The 14,421-nt window shown below is 48.9% G+C and overlaps 1 protein-coding gene across 1 annotated transcript in view; it reads left to right on the top strand.

Moving 5' to 3' along the window:
* The window catches only part of LOC118097274 (uncharacterized), a 148,925-nt gene that overhangs the window by 82,189 nt on the left and 52,315 nt on the right, over positions 1-14,421 (top strand). Inside the window, exons 43-48 of the mRNA XM_088658187.1 lie at positions 359-586; positions 1,259-1,351; positions 2,975-3,148; positions 9,494-9,649; positions 10,207-10,327; positions 10,635-10,852. Of these exons, the coding sequence (XP_088514313.1) occupies positions 359-586; positions 1,259-1,351; positions 2,975-3,148; positions 9,494-9,649; positions 10,207-10,327; positions 10,635-10,852 (990 nt within the window). The remainder of the gene's footprint in view (positions 1-358; positions 587-1,258; positions 1,352-2,974; positions 3,149-9,493; positions 9,650-10,206; positions 10,328-10,634; positions 10,853-14,421) is intronic.

Below are 14,421 nucleotides of genomic sequence, written 5' to 3'. Positions count from 1 at the left end.
TTAACTGTGCTCTGCATGAAGAAGTCCTTTCTTTTGTCTGTCCTGAACATTACACCATTCAGTTTCCTTGGATGTCCATGTGTTCTAGCATTATGAGCAGGGATGGGGAAACTGAACTACAACTCCAGCATTGGCCGTGCTGGCGGTAAGAGGGAGACTTCTGCATTGGTATGTAAATGGGTCCCTGCTTGTGGCACTACTGATGCCCATATGTAACCTTCACAGCATCCATTTGTGTGTGTGTGTGTGTTCTTGTGGATTTGACTCCTCAGTTGATGCAAATTGCCTTGAGCATTTGGGAAAGTGTCATTTAACAGTCTGGTATTTACAGTTTTGGCAATCTCCTTCTCTTATCCAGGGTACTACTGCCCACGTGGTACAAAGTTTGCCACTCAGTTCCCTTGTCCAAGGGGGACCTACAGTGAGATTCTTAACATCAAGACCGTCTTGGATTGCCAGCTATGCCCTCCTGGAAAGTTTTGCTCCAAGCCGGGCTTGGTAAGCCCAGATGGCATGTGCATGCCCGGATGGTACTGCCCTCCTGGGTCAACTTCAGGCAAGCCGATATCCCCAGGAAACAGCACTGGTATTGGAGACTACATTTGATTGCATAATGGTGCATTTGGGAGTGGGGGGTGGGAGAAAATGATATTTTGTCCTTGCACAATAGCACAGAATGTTTTATTATTTAGGAATATTTATACCCTGCCTGCTTAGCAAAGTTCTCAAGGTGGACTACAATATATTTAATAAACGGACAGTGCTACAGTAGTCACCACAGCAGGGCACATTTTTGCACAGAAAAGGTTAACATGTAAACATCAGTGTAGCCCTATATGTTACTGGCAGTAGAATTCAGCTTCCCGAGAAACTCCATTTTTATTGCCGTTTAAAGTTTATATAGATTGTGAAGATAAATATATGCTGGTAGGGTGGAGGGGCAAAATGCCTGCTTAGATCTCAGAAGCTGGCTTACTATCAGATTTCCAGTGGGTTGGATGGCGTCATTTTGCGTCTCTTGAGAAACACATACCCCAAACTGGCCAAGACAGATGATATTGCAAAATAGACAGTGCAAAATGGCAAAAATAACAGTCCACACAGGATAAACACTGTGGTTTGAAATCAGTTTTTATATACGGTAGATGCAGAAATTTGGGGTCTCCTAGATGCCGAATTTTAATTTTTGCAGCACAAAGTATTGCCCATAGCCAGGATGTATACTTTTCAGACACTGTCTTTTCCATTCCATGAGCAGGATCCACTGTCCAAGCTTCTGGTTTAATTCAAATATGTCCTGCTGGAGCATTCTGTCCGGAGGGATCTCCTGTTCCCATCCCTTGCACTCCAGGTAGATATACTTCTTACTAACCTTTCAGAGCATGCCTTCAAACTTGCCACCTCCAAGTTCCCACAGGTGGCCCAAGAGATCATAGGTAACTGTTTTCTGCAGCAGACTTCTTTTCAATGTGCTTGATCTCCCAGCGGTCTTTAGAGATGGGGGAGGAATTCAAATCCATTCACATTTGAAGCCAAACCAACCAAATTTGCACTTTTCAAAAAAATGAATTAAAAGAATGCATCAACTGAAACAGAGGGAACCTTTGAGATTTGCATGTCTCCCAGCCAATAAATGCATATTTTAGGGAGAACCGTGCATAGAATCCAGATATTAATGAAAACAATGTGCAAAAATACATTATATTATTGAGAGTTGCTTTGCAACCATGTGTGTATTGTGATAAATTTGCACTAAAACACTGGTAAATTTTCATGAGAACTGTCTAAAAAAAAAAGAAATTTGCAAATGGGTGTGGAAATGTAAGACAGAAAAGGTGAGAAACTGATAGAAACCAAAATTGATTAAATCATTTACTTCTCACCGCAGTTTCCATGTTCATTCTGTAGCCCATACTGTGCACTCTGACTGATGAGGGCAGCAAGGAGATGGAGCAAACCAGTGCATTGTGAGAGCTGGCAAGTGTAGGAGCAGAAGAGGGCAAAAAGAGCTCCATTTCCCCTGCAGTGTATCTCTTGCACACTACAGTTTCCAGCTTGGAATGCAGCAACCTGCCAGCACAACATGCCCTTAGAAAAATATGTTTGATCATGATTGCACTTGGAACTGAGATAAAGCGGGTTGTTTCCAACACTAGCCATGCTCAGAGTAGACCCAATGAAATGAATAGGCATGTCTAACTTACATCCATTGCTTTCAGTGGGTCTACTCTGAGTAGATGTTAATTGGCGACGACCCTATATCTGCAGAATGACTGACTATCTTGGCTTAATAAGGTGAGATCGGGACAAGACTTTTGCCCTTGCATGTAGTGCTTTTCCCCCCATGAGGAAACACCCACAAAGTCTTCCAAACCATGGTTTGCCAGCCTTGGAAAGAGTCAGGATATTATACTGTAGTTCAGAGTTGGTTGAATAAGGCTGGTCACCATAGCCTCCTGGTTCAGACAAAATGAGAAACTTTGGTTAATTAGAAACTTCCTGGTTTGGCTGCTCACACCACAAAGGGTGGCTTGAGGGGGCTGTGTGTGCAGACAAGAGGCTCAATTATATCATTATGCAAAGATATATAATTCTCCAAACCAGCTGAAATTTGAAAAAAAAAAAGAGCACACAGAAATTGACCGTGCAGTTTGCTTGTCTCTCCCTCTCTGTTCAGGGAGCCTCTCACCTCACCCTCGGTCTTTCCTCTGCTCAATTATATCTCATCCAAGCCCTGAAATTCAACATTTCTCCCAAAGCCTTACTTGCAAACAAAGTATATTTACAACCCCAGGGCAGCAAATCTAGATCTACCGGGGCTTCGCCTTGTTCTAGGCATGCCTTTTTAACAGATCATCCTGTTGCTTCTCCAGCCTTAGAGGTTCATTCCAATAGTGCTGGAATACATAGCTAGTTAATAGGAGATCCATGAAGGCAGAAACGCTGAATGTGCTTTTCTTCCCTCCTCCTTTAGGTTTTTACTGTGCCTCTTCAGAATTGGCTGCACCTTCAGGCCCTTGTGATGCCGGCTTCTACTGCACTGGGGGCTCCACCATCCCTAACCCAATAGATGGGGTAGTGGGAGATATTTGTCCTGGAGGCCATGTCTGCCCACAGGGAAGCTCATCTCCCATTCCATGCCTCACAGGTAGGTCCCAAAGTAGCTGCTCAGCAAAGCACTGATGCCATAATCAATTCTAGAGATCGGGGGCATTGGCAGGGGGCAGGGGCAAACCCCAGGTCTACTCCACCTGGCTGAGGATCTCCTTCCCTCCTCTTTGTATTTTTTAAATCTTTGCTTACAGCACAGCTGGGCACACTGCAAAGCCAAGTGCCAATGTGACTCCAAACAACCTACCTTGTTAATTTGTGGAGGATACAATCCCCATGCAGTATGTTGGGTCCAGAAAATTGGGTTTGCATCCCATAGCTCAGAGTCATCCCTGTTAGCAAGTGTGTGTTTGTTTGTTTCCCTCTGAAAGTCAGCCTAAATTTGCATCTATACATCTGAAATATGCAAATATGGATCATGGGCTTGTACCTAGCACTGCCTACTTGCTTAACTGAAACTCTGAAGTCCTGTTTTATCTATGTACTCAGGCTGAGCCTAGGTTTTGTCATCATTGGAAGCACATAAACAATAGTTATTCTGGGCCAGCAAAGATGGGGTATTTTTGCTCCAAATCGTAATATTTTTATATTGTACCTCCCAGAAACAGGAATGAAGAGAAGAGCCTATTGGATTCTGACTTTATCTGTTTTCTCACATGTGCATGGAGAGAAATCCCTTTTCTCTCTCTCCCAGACATTCTGTGTGGACTGATGCAAAATGCTGTCTTTCCATTATAGCTACCAAGGGCCAGTTTAGCCAAATCAACTGGCATGGCTTTTTTTTTTAAAAAAAATGATGTACTATGAGCATTTCATGGTCCCCCATGAAAAGTCTCCCCATGTGTAGAGAACTAGGCAGGGCTGGATTAAGCATTAAGCAAAATAGGCACATGCTTAGGACATCCATTGCCAAATTTACCATGGACTACATGGGGCAGCTGAACCAGGTTCCTCAAAAAAGGCTCCCACAATAAATGGAAAAATTACATACACAAATACAAAATAATTACAAAATAGTAATAATACCATACGGTAGTAATAATAGAGATTAATGATATACATTTATCTTGGGAATACAACAAAATTGGAATCTGGTAAAATTTTATTTTATGGTTTATTATTGTTTATATTTTGAATTAGGTATATGTTATGTACTGAGCTGAATCCTAGAACAATAGGATTCAGAAACAGCGGGAGCTACCCAATCCAACTCCAGGTGGAAGTGAATCCGCAACCTGATTGGCCTGCTGGAGCAGCCAATCAGGCGGCTGGCAGAAGTGAATCTGCTACCTGATTGGCCTGTAGGAGCAGCCAATCAGGCTGCAGGCAGAAGTCAATCCACAATATAATTGGCCCACAGGTGTAGCCCTGAAGTAGCCAATCACGCAAGGCCCATTGTGTAAATAATGTATATAAGCAGATGGTTTTGGGAAAAGAGCCATTCTTCTTCTCCTCTTCTCCTTGATGACTATGAGCTGAATAAAGAGCATGAAATTCACTCTCGACTCCGAGTACATTTCACTGGCGACGAGGATGGGATCCTGCTGAGCTGACCGCCACCACGCACTGCACCGCAGCACCGCCACCTGCTGCACCGCTGCATCGCACCGTGCATCCAGGCTTCAGCTCCAGGACCCAAGGAACCCAGAATGGCAACCGACAGCAGCTTTTCGCCATTCAAACCAGCATCAGGAGACTGGGAAGGGTACGCCGCCCGTTTCAACTTCCTCCTGCAAGCGAAAGAAGTCACCAACGATGCCATGAAGAGGGCGACATTCTTCAGCGTCTGTGGAGAGGAGACGTTTGAAATCGCCCGGGCTCTCCTTGCACCTAGAGATGTCGCTACCGTCTCTTACAAAACAATAATGGAACGGCTGAAGGAGCACTTCTCACCACAGCCCTCGGTGGTAGCTTGCCGAAATGCCTTCTACGCAAAGCGGCAAGCCCCGGGGGAAACCATAACTGGGTTTGTGACCTCCCTCCGCCAAGCCGCCCGGCTATGCAACTTCTCAGAGTTGGAGAACATGCTTCGTGACCGCCTCGTCGGTGGCCTGAGGGACGAGATGTTGCAACGACGCCTCTACGCCAAAAAAGACCTCACGTTCCAGATTGCTCTGGAGGAAGCCCTGGCAACCGAAGCCGCCGAGAGGTCAACGCAAGAGGCACGACCGGCCCCGCCATCCCAACCGAGGGTCTACCACGAAGACCTCACCGACGAATCCGAATCTGACAGGGAGGAAGTACACCGAGTACAGCGGCGCACTCAAGCAGCACACACACCACAGCAGCCTCGACGAGAAGGAGGGAACTGTGCAAGCTGCGGGGAGAACCACGAGAGGAGGACCTGTCGTTTCCGCAACGCAGAGTGCAGGCAGTGCAGAAAATTGGGACACATCGCCCGGGTGTGTCGGGCTCGACTCACCCGTCGACAAGCATCAGATGACCGACCCAGGAGCCCCAGGTCACACGGCACCATGCACCAAGGCAACTCGACGGAGATCACGGACTACCAGGTATTCCAGTTGCCCCATCCCAGCACAGAGAAAATTTATATAGAGGTACAGATAGAGGGAGCCCCATGCCGCATGGAGCTGGACACGGGTTCAACTCTATCCATAATCTCGGCCCGAACATTAAGGGAACTGTGCCCTAATGGGGGTCCCAAACTAAGGCCGGCCCCATTCACCCTCCGGGACTTCCAGAAACGTAAGGTCCCTACAATGGGGGTGGGGACCTTCAGGGTGCAATATCGAGGGCGAAAGCAACAATTGGACTTGCTGGTAGTTAAGGGCCCCTACGTTAGCTTACTGGGACTGGCATGGTTTGGACCTCTGGGGCTAGCCGTTACTGGGGTGAACCGCACTAGCTTACAAGTGGACGTGGACGCCATATGCAAAGAGTTTCCAGGGGTTTTCGATGGGGCATTGGGACGATATACAGGACCCCCCATTGCCCTACAGCTAGACCCCGCTGTACGACCCATCAGGCACAAGGCCCGCCGGGTCCCGTTCGCCCTGAAACCCCGCATAGACGAGGAATTGGACCGACTCGTGGAGCAAGGAGTGCTGGAGCCGGTGCCCAACGCCCCCTGGGAAACTCCAATTGTCACACCCGTCAAGCCTAACGGTTCGGTCCGCATCTGTGCAGACTACAAATGCACCATAAACAAGGCTCTCACGGCCCATGCATACCCAGTGCCAGTGGTCAGCCATGTCCTCGCCACCCTGGCTGGGTCAAAAATCTTTGGCAAACTGGACTTGGCCCAAGCGTATCAACAGTTGCCTGTGGACGAAGCCACAGCAGAGGCTCAGACGATTGTGACGCACAGAGGGGCATTCAGAGTAAAGCGGCTGCAATTTGGCGTTAGCGTGGCACCAGGCATATTCCAGAATCTAATGGACTCTCTCCTGAAAGGGATTCCTGGCGTCACCCCCTTCTTCGATGATGTACTGATCGCCGGGCCCACACCAGAGGAATTTGAGGACCGCCTCCGCTCCGTCCTGCACCGTTTCCAGACGGCGGGCCTCAAGGTGAAGCGGGAAAAGTGTTTACTGGGAGTGCCGCAGGTGGACTTTCTGGGATTTAAGGTGGACGCAGAAGGGGTCCATCCAACCGGTGACAAGGTACGGGCCATTTGTGAGGCCCCAGCGCCCAAGAGCAAGCCCGAACTTCAGTCATTCTTGGGACTATTGAACTTTTACTATGCCTTTCTTCCGCATAAGGCAGCGGTAGCGGAGCCCCTACACAGACTCCTAGATAAAAGGGCCCCTTGGGTGTGGGGCCAGCGACAAAGGGCCGCATTCCAGGCAGTCAAGGACTTGCTCGTCTCGAACTCGGTCTTGGCACACTTCGACGAGAGGCTGCCAGTGGTGCTGGCATGCGACGCCTCCCCCTATGGCATCGGCGCTGTCCTGGGACACCAACTCCCGGATGGAAGAGAGGTGCCGGTGGCATACTTCTCCCAGACGCTTGCTGCAGCCGAACGAAACTACTCACAGATTGACAAGGAGGGTCTGGCAATCGTGAAGGGCGTAAAAAAATTCCATGATTTCTTGTACGGGCGGCCCTTTACCATAGTGACTGACCACAAGCCGTTGCTTGGCCTGTTTGCCCCCGAGAAGCAGACCCCCCAAGTGTTGTCTCCACGTGTCCTCAGGTGGTCAATTTTCCTTGCCGGCTACCAGTATGCACTAATCCACCGCCCTGGGAAGGCGATGGGCCACGCAGACGCCCTCAGCAGGCTACCACTACCAGAAACAGGCCCCGACCCAGCGCCTGCGCAAGAGGTTATGACCCTGGAGCTGCTTCCCGACCGACCCATTCAGGCACAAGAAGTTGCGCACCATTCCACAAAAGATAGGGTCATCTCCCGGGTCCTGGACTGGGTGTGGCGAGGATGGCCCAGCAGCAGCCCCGGGCCAGAATTCGCTGGCTACACAAACCGCAAACATGAACTGTCGGCCCACAAGGGGTGCCTGTTATGGGGAAGCAGGGTTGTTGTTCCCCAGCCCCTCCGCAAAAGGGTCCTCACAGCCCTACACGAGACACACCCAGGGGTAGTGAGGATGAAGGCCCTTGCCAGGAGTTATGTGTGGTGGCCGGGGATTGACAGAGAGATAGAGGCCTGGGTCCAACACTGCCAGACCTGCCAAGAATCCCGCCCGGATCCCCCAAGGGCCCCAGTCCAGCCCTGGGAGTCCGCCCGACATCCATGGTCACGCTTGCACGTGGACTTCGCTGGCCCCTTCCAGGGAAAAACATTCTTCATAGTGGTGGATTCCTACACCAAATGGCTGGAGGTCGCACTGGTACCGTCCACTTCTACGGCGGCAGCCATCCGGGTACTACGTAAGCTTTTTGCAACCCACGGGCTCCCTGACACCCTCGTCTCGGACAATGGAACCGCATTCACGTCAGAGGAGTTCCAGACCTTCACAGCGCAGAACGCCATTCGCCACATCCGCTCAGCACCATTCCACCCTGCCACCAATGGCCAAGCGGAGCGCATGGTGCGGACCACCAAGGACAGCCTCCGCCGCATGACACAAGGGGACTGGGAATACCGCCTTGCCGCATTTCTTCTAGCACAGCACAGCACCCCAAGCACAACGACGGGCCGGAGCCCAGCTGAACTACTAATGGGCCGGCGCCTTGCAACTAGACTGGACCGACTTCACCCCGACAGAGCTCAGGATGAGGTAGTGGTGGGGAAAGGCAGGAACCCCCGGACATTTGTGGCCCAGGACGCAGTGTACGCAAAGAATTTTGGGGCAGGCCCAGCATGGGTACCCGCCACAGTCACCAAGGTGACCGGTCCCGTGTCGTACGAGGTACTAACGGAAGGGGGGCAATGTTGGCGCCGCCACTGCGACCAGCTACGGCGACGATTCCCAGGAGGAACCTGGGAGGAGAGCGGGACAGAGGGGTCCCAAGGGGACAGCAGGGCAGTGAGGCCTGTAGAGCGAGAGGGGTGGGCAGGGGAAGCAGAAGCAGTAGGCACAGAGGGGCGCCCCGAGGCTGGAAGGACACCGGAACCAGAGCCACAACCTAGTGGTTCAGTGGCGCCAGACCAGACAGCCCCGGCACAGCCAGCAGCCTCGGAACACGAGCCAGAACCAGAACCCCTGACCAAGGAACACCCCAGGCCACAACGCACACGGAGGCGGCCAGCAGACCTTGGGGACTACGAATGCAACTTCCCGGGCAGGACTGGAACTTAGAGGGGAGGGGTGTTATGTACTGAGCTGAATCCTAGAACAATAGGATTCAGAAACAGCGGGAGCTACCCAATCCAACTCCAGGTGGAAGTGAATCCGCAACCTGATTGGCCTGCTGGAGCAGCCAATCAGGCGGCTGGCAGAAGTGAATCTGCTACCTGATTGGCCTGTAGGAGCAGCCAATCAGGCTGCAGGCAGAAGTCAATCCACAATATAATTGGCCCACAGGTGTAGCCCTGAAGTAGCCAATCACGCAAGGCCCATTGTGTAAATAATGTATATAAGCAGATGGTTTTGGGAAAAGAGCGATTCTTCTTCTCCTCTTCTCCTTGATGACTATGAGCTGAATAAAGAGCATGAAATTCACTCTCGACTCCGAGTACATTTCAGTATATATGGGGCACCATTTTTTTTAAAAGTTCTTAGAGCCTCTAAAGGTCTTAATCCAGCCCTGGAATGACGGTGTCAGGGGAGAGTTTGCAGCCTATCTTTGTCCCTGCTGTGTTCTGTGTAGCTGAGACAGATTAGTATGCATAGCTGCCAAGTTCTCCCTTTTTTAAAGGGAAATTCCCTCATGCTGAATAGGCTTCCTCATGAGAAAAGGGAAAACTTGGCAGCTATGAGTATGGCAGGTAACACAAGCAAACATGTGTTTCCTTTTACAGGCTCCTTTCTGGGCGACCGAGGTGGTGAGTCACTGCAAGACTGCCGTCTTTGTGTGGCTGGCTGGTTCTGTTCCCTCCGAGGTCAAACTTCCCCAGAGGGTTTGTGCATGGCAGGCTGGTTCTGCCCAGAAGGATCGGTATCTGACCAGAATCCAGGTAGGAAATTATCGTATGCTCAAGGGCAACCACTTGTGTTGCAGTAAGAATCTGAATAGAAATAAGAGATTGGTTTCTAGACCATGAAGAAATAAAGGAAAAACAGTTGCTTCCAGATTAAAAAACAACCCAAGCAATTTGGACGCAAACGTAAAAAACTTGTGGGATTACTAGATGCTGGTTTTGTGCCCTTTGTCCCCTTTCTGTGCACTTTTAGGGCAGTTTTTTGCCTTTTTTAAAGTCACTTTGGGGTTCAATGCAATGCATGTGTGTGCAGTCACACATAAATTGGATGCACATAAATTGGTCGTTGTCTTAGATGTATCAAAAGGGGTCTGTAATCTTTAAACTAGGCTAGCAAGCATCACATGTGTCAAGCCCAGCTTCTGAATTAGAAATGGTGCAAGCAGATTATTTATTGATCTTCTTGTAACTTTTTCTAATTATTTTTCTGCAGTGCTTGAAGTTCACACTCCTCCTTGCATTATAGCTGCACAGGGTGCCAATTAAAGTAACGCACAGCTGCAACATTTTCTACTCTTTTCTCTTTTCCGTAGACTACCTCTGTCCTCTTGGTCACTCTTGCCCCACGGGCAGCCCACAGCCCAAGCCATGCCCCCCTGGAAAATACCAGGATGAAACTGGTCAAAGCCTGTGCAAAATCTGCCCAGCAGGAAAGTAAGTGAAACGGTTTGCGGGATCCTTCACCTTTTTTTTTTTTTGTCTTCAGTCTTCTCCTTTGCAGTCTGCATAGCAGTTGCTAGTCTTTAACTTTCCAAAGGGAGAGAGATTCCACTGAGTTCACTTTTAAAGGTGAACATACTAAATTTCCACTTTCCTAAACAATGCATGAACTGCAATGCGAGCAAACTTCATTTAAAATTTGCACTTTTCTGAATTTTGCAAGGCAATTCTCTAGCCAAACAATGTATGCACAAAAATGTAACACTAGAGGAGACATGGTCTGCTTTTTTTTTTTTTGCAGGTTCTGTGATCCTGATTTCCAAGCACAGGATTCCAAAAACACCTCTCCGCGAGGAGTGGTGAAGCCATTGGACTGCCTGCCTGGATACTACTGCCTCTCAGGGACAGAAACTGCCAAGCAATTCCCATGCCCCAATGGCACCTTCAGTAACCAGACAGGCCTGAGCAGCTCCAAGGAATGCACACCCTGTCCTGGAGGCCAGTTCTGTGCAAACCCAGGTAGGTCAAGGAGACAACAAGCAGATTTCGGTTTGGGTTGCAATCCTAAACACAGGGGCGGAGCAAGAAGGGGCAGGCCGCCCTGGGTACCGCCCTGGAGGGGGGTGACACGCCGGGCCCCGGGCCCCGCCCCCACAATCACAACTCCAAAGCCAGCAGGTTGAGAACTAACTCGGCGCGCGGCGGCTGACTTTCTTGCTCGCTCCCTCGCTCCCTCAGCCTGCCGGCGCCTGCTTGCTTGCTCGCTCGCTCTTTTTTAAAAAGTTTTTCTCAGCAGCAGCGCTGGGCTCTGGGTGGCAGGGGCGGGCCAGCAAAGCATCACACTTGTGGCGTGACGCCCCTCCTCGCTGGCCTACCCCTCCCTTGCTCTGCCCCGCGCTGAGAAAAAGGCTTTTAAAAAAAGCAAGCAAGCAGGTGCCGGCAGGCCGAGCAAGCGAGGGAACGAGCGAGGGAATGAGCAAGCAAGTCAGCCAAGCCGCTGCCGCCACGCACCAAGCGAGTTCTCACTCTGCCGGCTCATCCTTTTTTGTTGTTTTCGGCCGCGATGAGCCCTGGGCAGAGAGGCGAGGGGGCGGGCCAGAGAGGCGCCGTGATGCCCCGGCTCGCTGATCCGCCCCCTCGCCTCTCTGCCCAGGGCTCAGCATGGTGGAAAACAACAACAAAAGGACGAGCCGGCAGAGCGAGAGAGCAGTGCTTGACGCCCCGGCTCGCTGGCCCGCCCTCTATATGTCCAGTCTGCTGGCCCACCCTGCTCGCTGGGGGTGGGGTTGTGATGTCACAACGTACACGTCATGACGTCACGACCTCGCCGCCAGGGGTGCCTTCGCGCCGCTGCCCCGGGTGTCCTAGGGGCTAGCAACGCCCCTGCCTTAGCATGCCTATTTGGATGACAATCCTGGTGAAAGTGGATTTTCTTTGAAAGCTCCCATGCAAGTGGACCTGGTGGATGGAGTGCTAGACTTGTGGCCAGTACATGTAGTGAAATTCTGTGCTTAAGTTAAACTGCAACTGAGGCATGCCTGCAGCACTTTCTGTTTTCAAACACTAGGCATCTTGTTTTATGTTAGGCGCATCTCCTTAGGGCCAGTTTTTAGACAAAGAATACACACCACAGTTACAGTCTTCCTGACAGAGGTAGTGCTTAAGGCTGCACACAGAGTGTACCTTTAAAGCACTTTTTTTTTTTTTTTGCTCCTCAATGAATTGTGGGCACTGTAGTTTGTTAATGATTGCTTGGTATTGTAACTCTGTGAGGGGTAAACTACATTGCCCAGGATTCCTTGAGGGAAAGAATGTGCTACAAATGTGCTTTAAAGGTTCCAAAAAATTGTATACAAATACATACAATTAGGAAAAGGCTATGGAACTTTTATATGCACAAAGGTGGAAAGATTCGTCATTACCAACTATGAAGGAATGGCTGTTAAAATTAATGGACTTAGCTGAGATGGTGAAATTGACGTGTTTAATCAAAGAAAAGTCATTGTTAACATTTACTAAAGATTGGAAACCTCTCATAGTGTTTTTGCATGAAAAAGAAAATGAACCAATGAAATTTGGGTTTGAGGATTGAAGATAATGCTGGTTTATAGAAAGTAGTTTTATTGGGTGTTATATTGGAGTGGTCATCACAAACACTCTCTTCCAACAACACAAGAGACGACTCTACACATGGATATCACCAAATGGGCAGCATCGAAATCAGATTGATTATATTCTCTGCAGCCAAAGATGGAGAAGCTCTATACAGTCAGCAAAAACAAGACCTGGAGCTGACTAACTCAGATCATCAGCTTCTTATAGCAAAATTCCAGCTTAAACTGAAGAAAGTAGGAAAAAGCACTGGGCCAGTAAGATACAATCTGAATCAAATCCCTTATGAATACACAGTGGAAGTGAGGAACAGGTTTAAGGATTTAGATTTGGTGGACAGAGTGCCTGAAGAACTATGGATGGAGGCTCGTAACATTATACAGGAGGCAGCAACGAAAACCATCCCAAGGAAAAGGAAATGCAAGAAAGCAAAATGGCTATCCAACGAGGCCTTACAAATAGCGGAGGAGAGGAGGCAAGCAAAATGCAAGGGAGATAGGGAAAGATACAGGAAACTGAATGCAGATTTCCAAAAAACAGCAAGGAGAGACAAGAGGGTCTTCTTAAATGAGCAATGCAAAGAAATAGAGGAAAACAATAGAATGGGGAAAACCAGAGATCTGTTCAAGAAAATTGGAGATATGAAAGGAACATTTCGTACAAAGATTACCATAATCAAGGACAAAAGTGGTAAGGACCTAACAGAAGCAGAAGACATCAAGAAGAGGTGGCAGGAATACACAGAGGAATTATACCAGAAAGATATGGAGGTCTCGTACACCCCAGGTAGTGTGGTTGCTGACCTTGAGCCAGACATCTTGGAGAGTGAAGTCAAATGGGCCTTAGAAAGCACTGCTAATAACAAGGCCAGTGGAAGTGATGATATTCCAGCTGAACTATTTAAAATTTTAAAAGATGATGCTGTTAAGGTGCTACACCCAATATGCCAGCAAGTTTGGAAAACTCAGCAATGGCCAGAGGATTGGAGAAGATCAGTCTACATCCCAATTCCAAAGAAGGGCAGTGCCAAAGAATGCTCCAACTACCGCACAATTGCGCTCATTTCACACGCTAGCAAGGTTATGCTTAAAATTCTACAAGGCAGGCTTAGGCAGTATGTGGACCGAGAACTCCCAGAAGTGCAAGCTGGATTTCGAAAGGGCAGAGGAACCAGAGACCAAATAGCAAACATGCGCTGGATTATGGAGAAAGCTAGAGAGTTCCAGAAAAACGTCTACTTCTGCTTCATTGACTATGCAAAAGCCTTCGACTGTGTCGACCACAGCAAACTATGGCAAATTCTTAAAGAAATGGGAGTGCCTGATCACCTCATCTGTCTCCTGAGAAATCTCTATGTGGGACAAGAAGCTACAGTTAGAACTGGATATGGAACAACTGATTGGTTCAAAATTGGGAAAGGGGTACGACAAGGTTGTATATTGTCTCCCTGCTTATTTAACTTATATGCAGAATTCATCATGCGAAAGGCTGGACTAGATGAATCCCAAGCCGGAATTAAGATTGCCGGAAGAAATATCAACAACCTCAGATATGCAGATGACACAACCTTGATGGCAGAAAGCGAGGAGGAATTAAAGAACCTTTTAATGAGGGTGAAAGAGGAGAGCGCAAAATATGGTCTGAAGCTCAACATCAAAAAAACCAAGATCATGGCCACTGGTCCCATCACCTCCTGGCAAATAGAAGGGGAAGAAATGGAGGCAGTGAGAAATTTTACTTTCTTGGGCTCCTTGATCACTGCAGATGGTGACAGCAGTCACGAAATTAAAAGACGCCTGCTTCTTGGGAGAAAAGCAATGACAAACCTAGACAGCATCTTAAAAAGCAGAGACATCACTTTGCCGACAAAGGTCCGTATAGTTAAAGCTATGGTTTTCCCAGTAGTGATGTATGGAAGTGAGAGCTGGACCATAAAGAAGGCTGATCGTCGAAGAATTGATGCTTTTGAATTATGG

This window comes from Zootoca vivipara, chromosome 14, assembly GCF_965207765.1.
Source record: "Zootoca vivipara chromosome 14, rZooViv2.hap1.1, whole genome shotgun sequence".
In the NCBI taxonomy this organism is placed as follows: Eukaryota; Metazoa; Chordata; class Lepidosauria; order Squamata; family Lacertidae; genus Zootoca; species Zootoca vivipara.
Note: the sequence above shows the minus strand (reverse complement) of the source record. Positions and strands in the feature narration are given on the sequence as shown.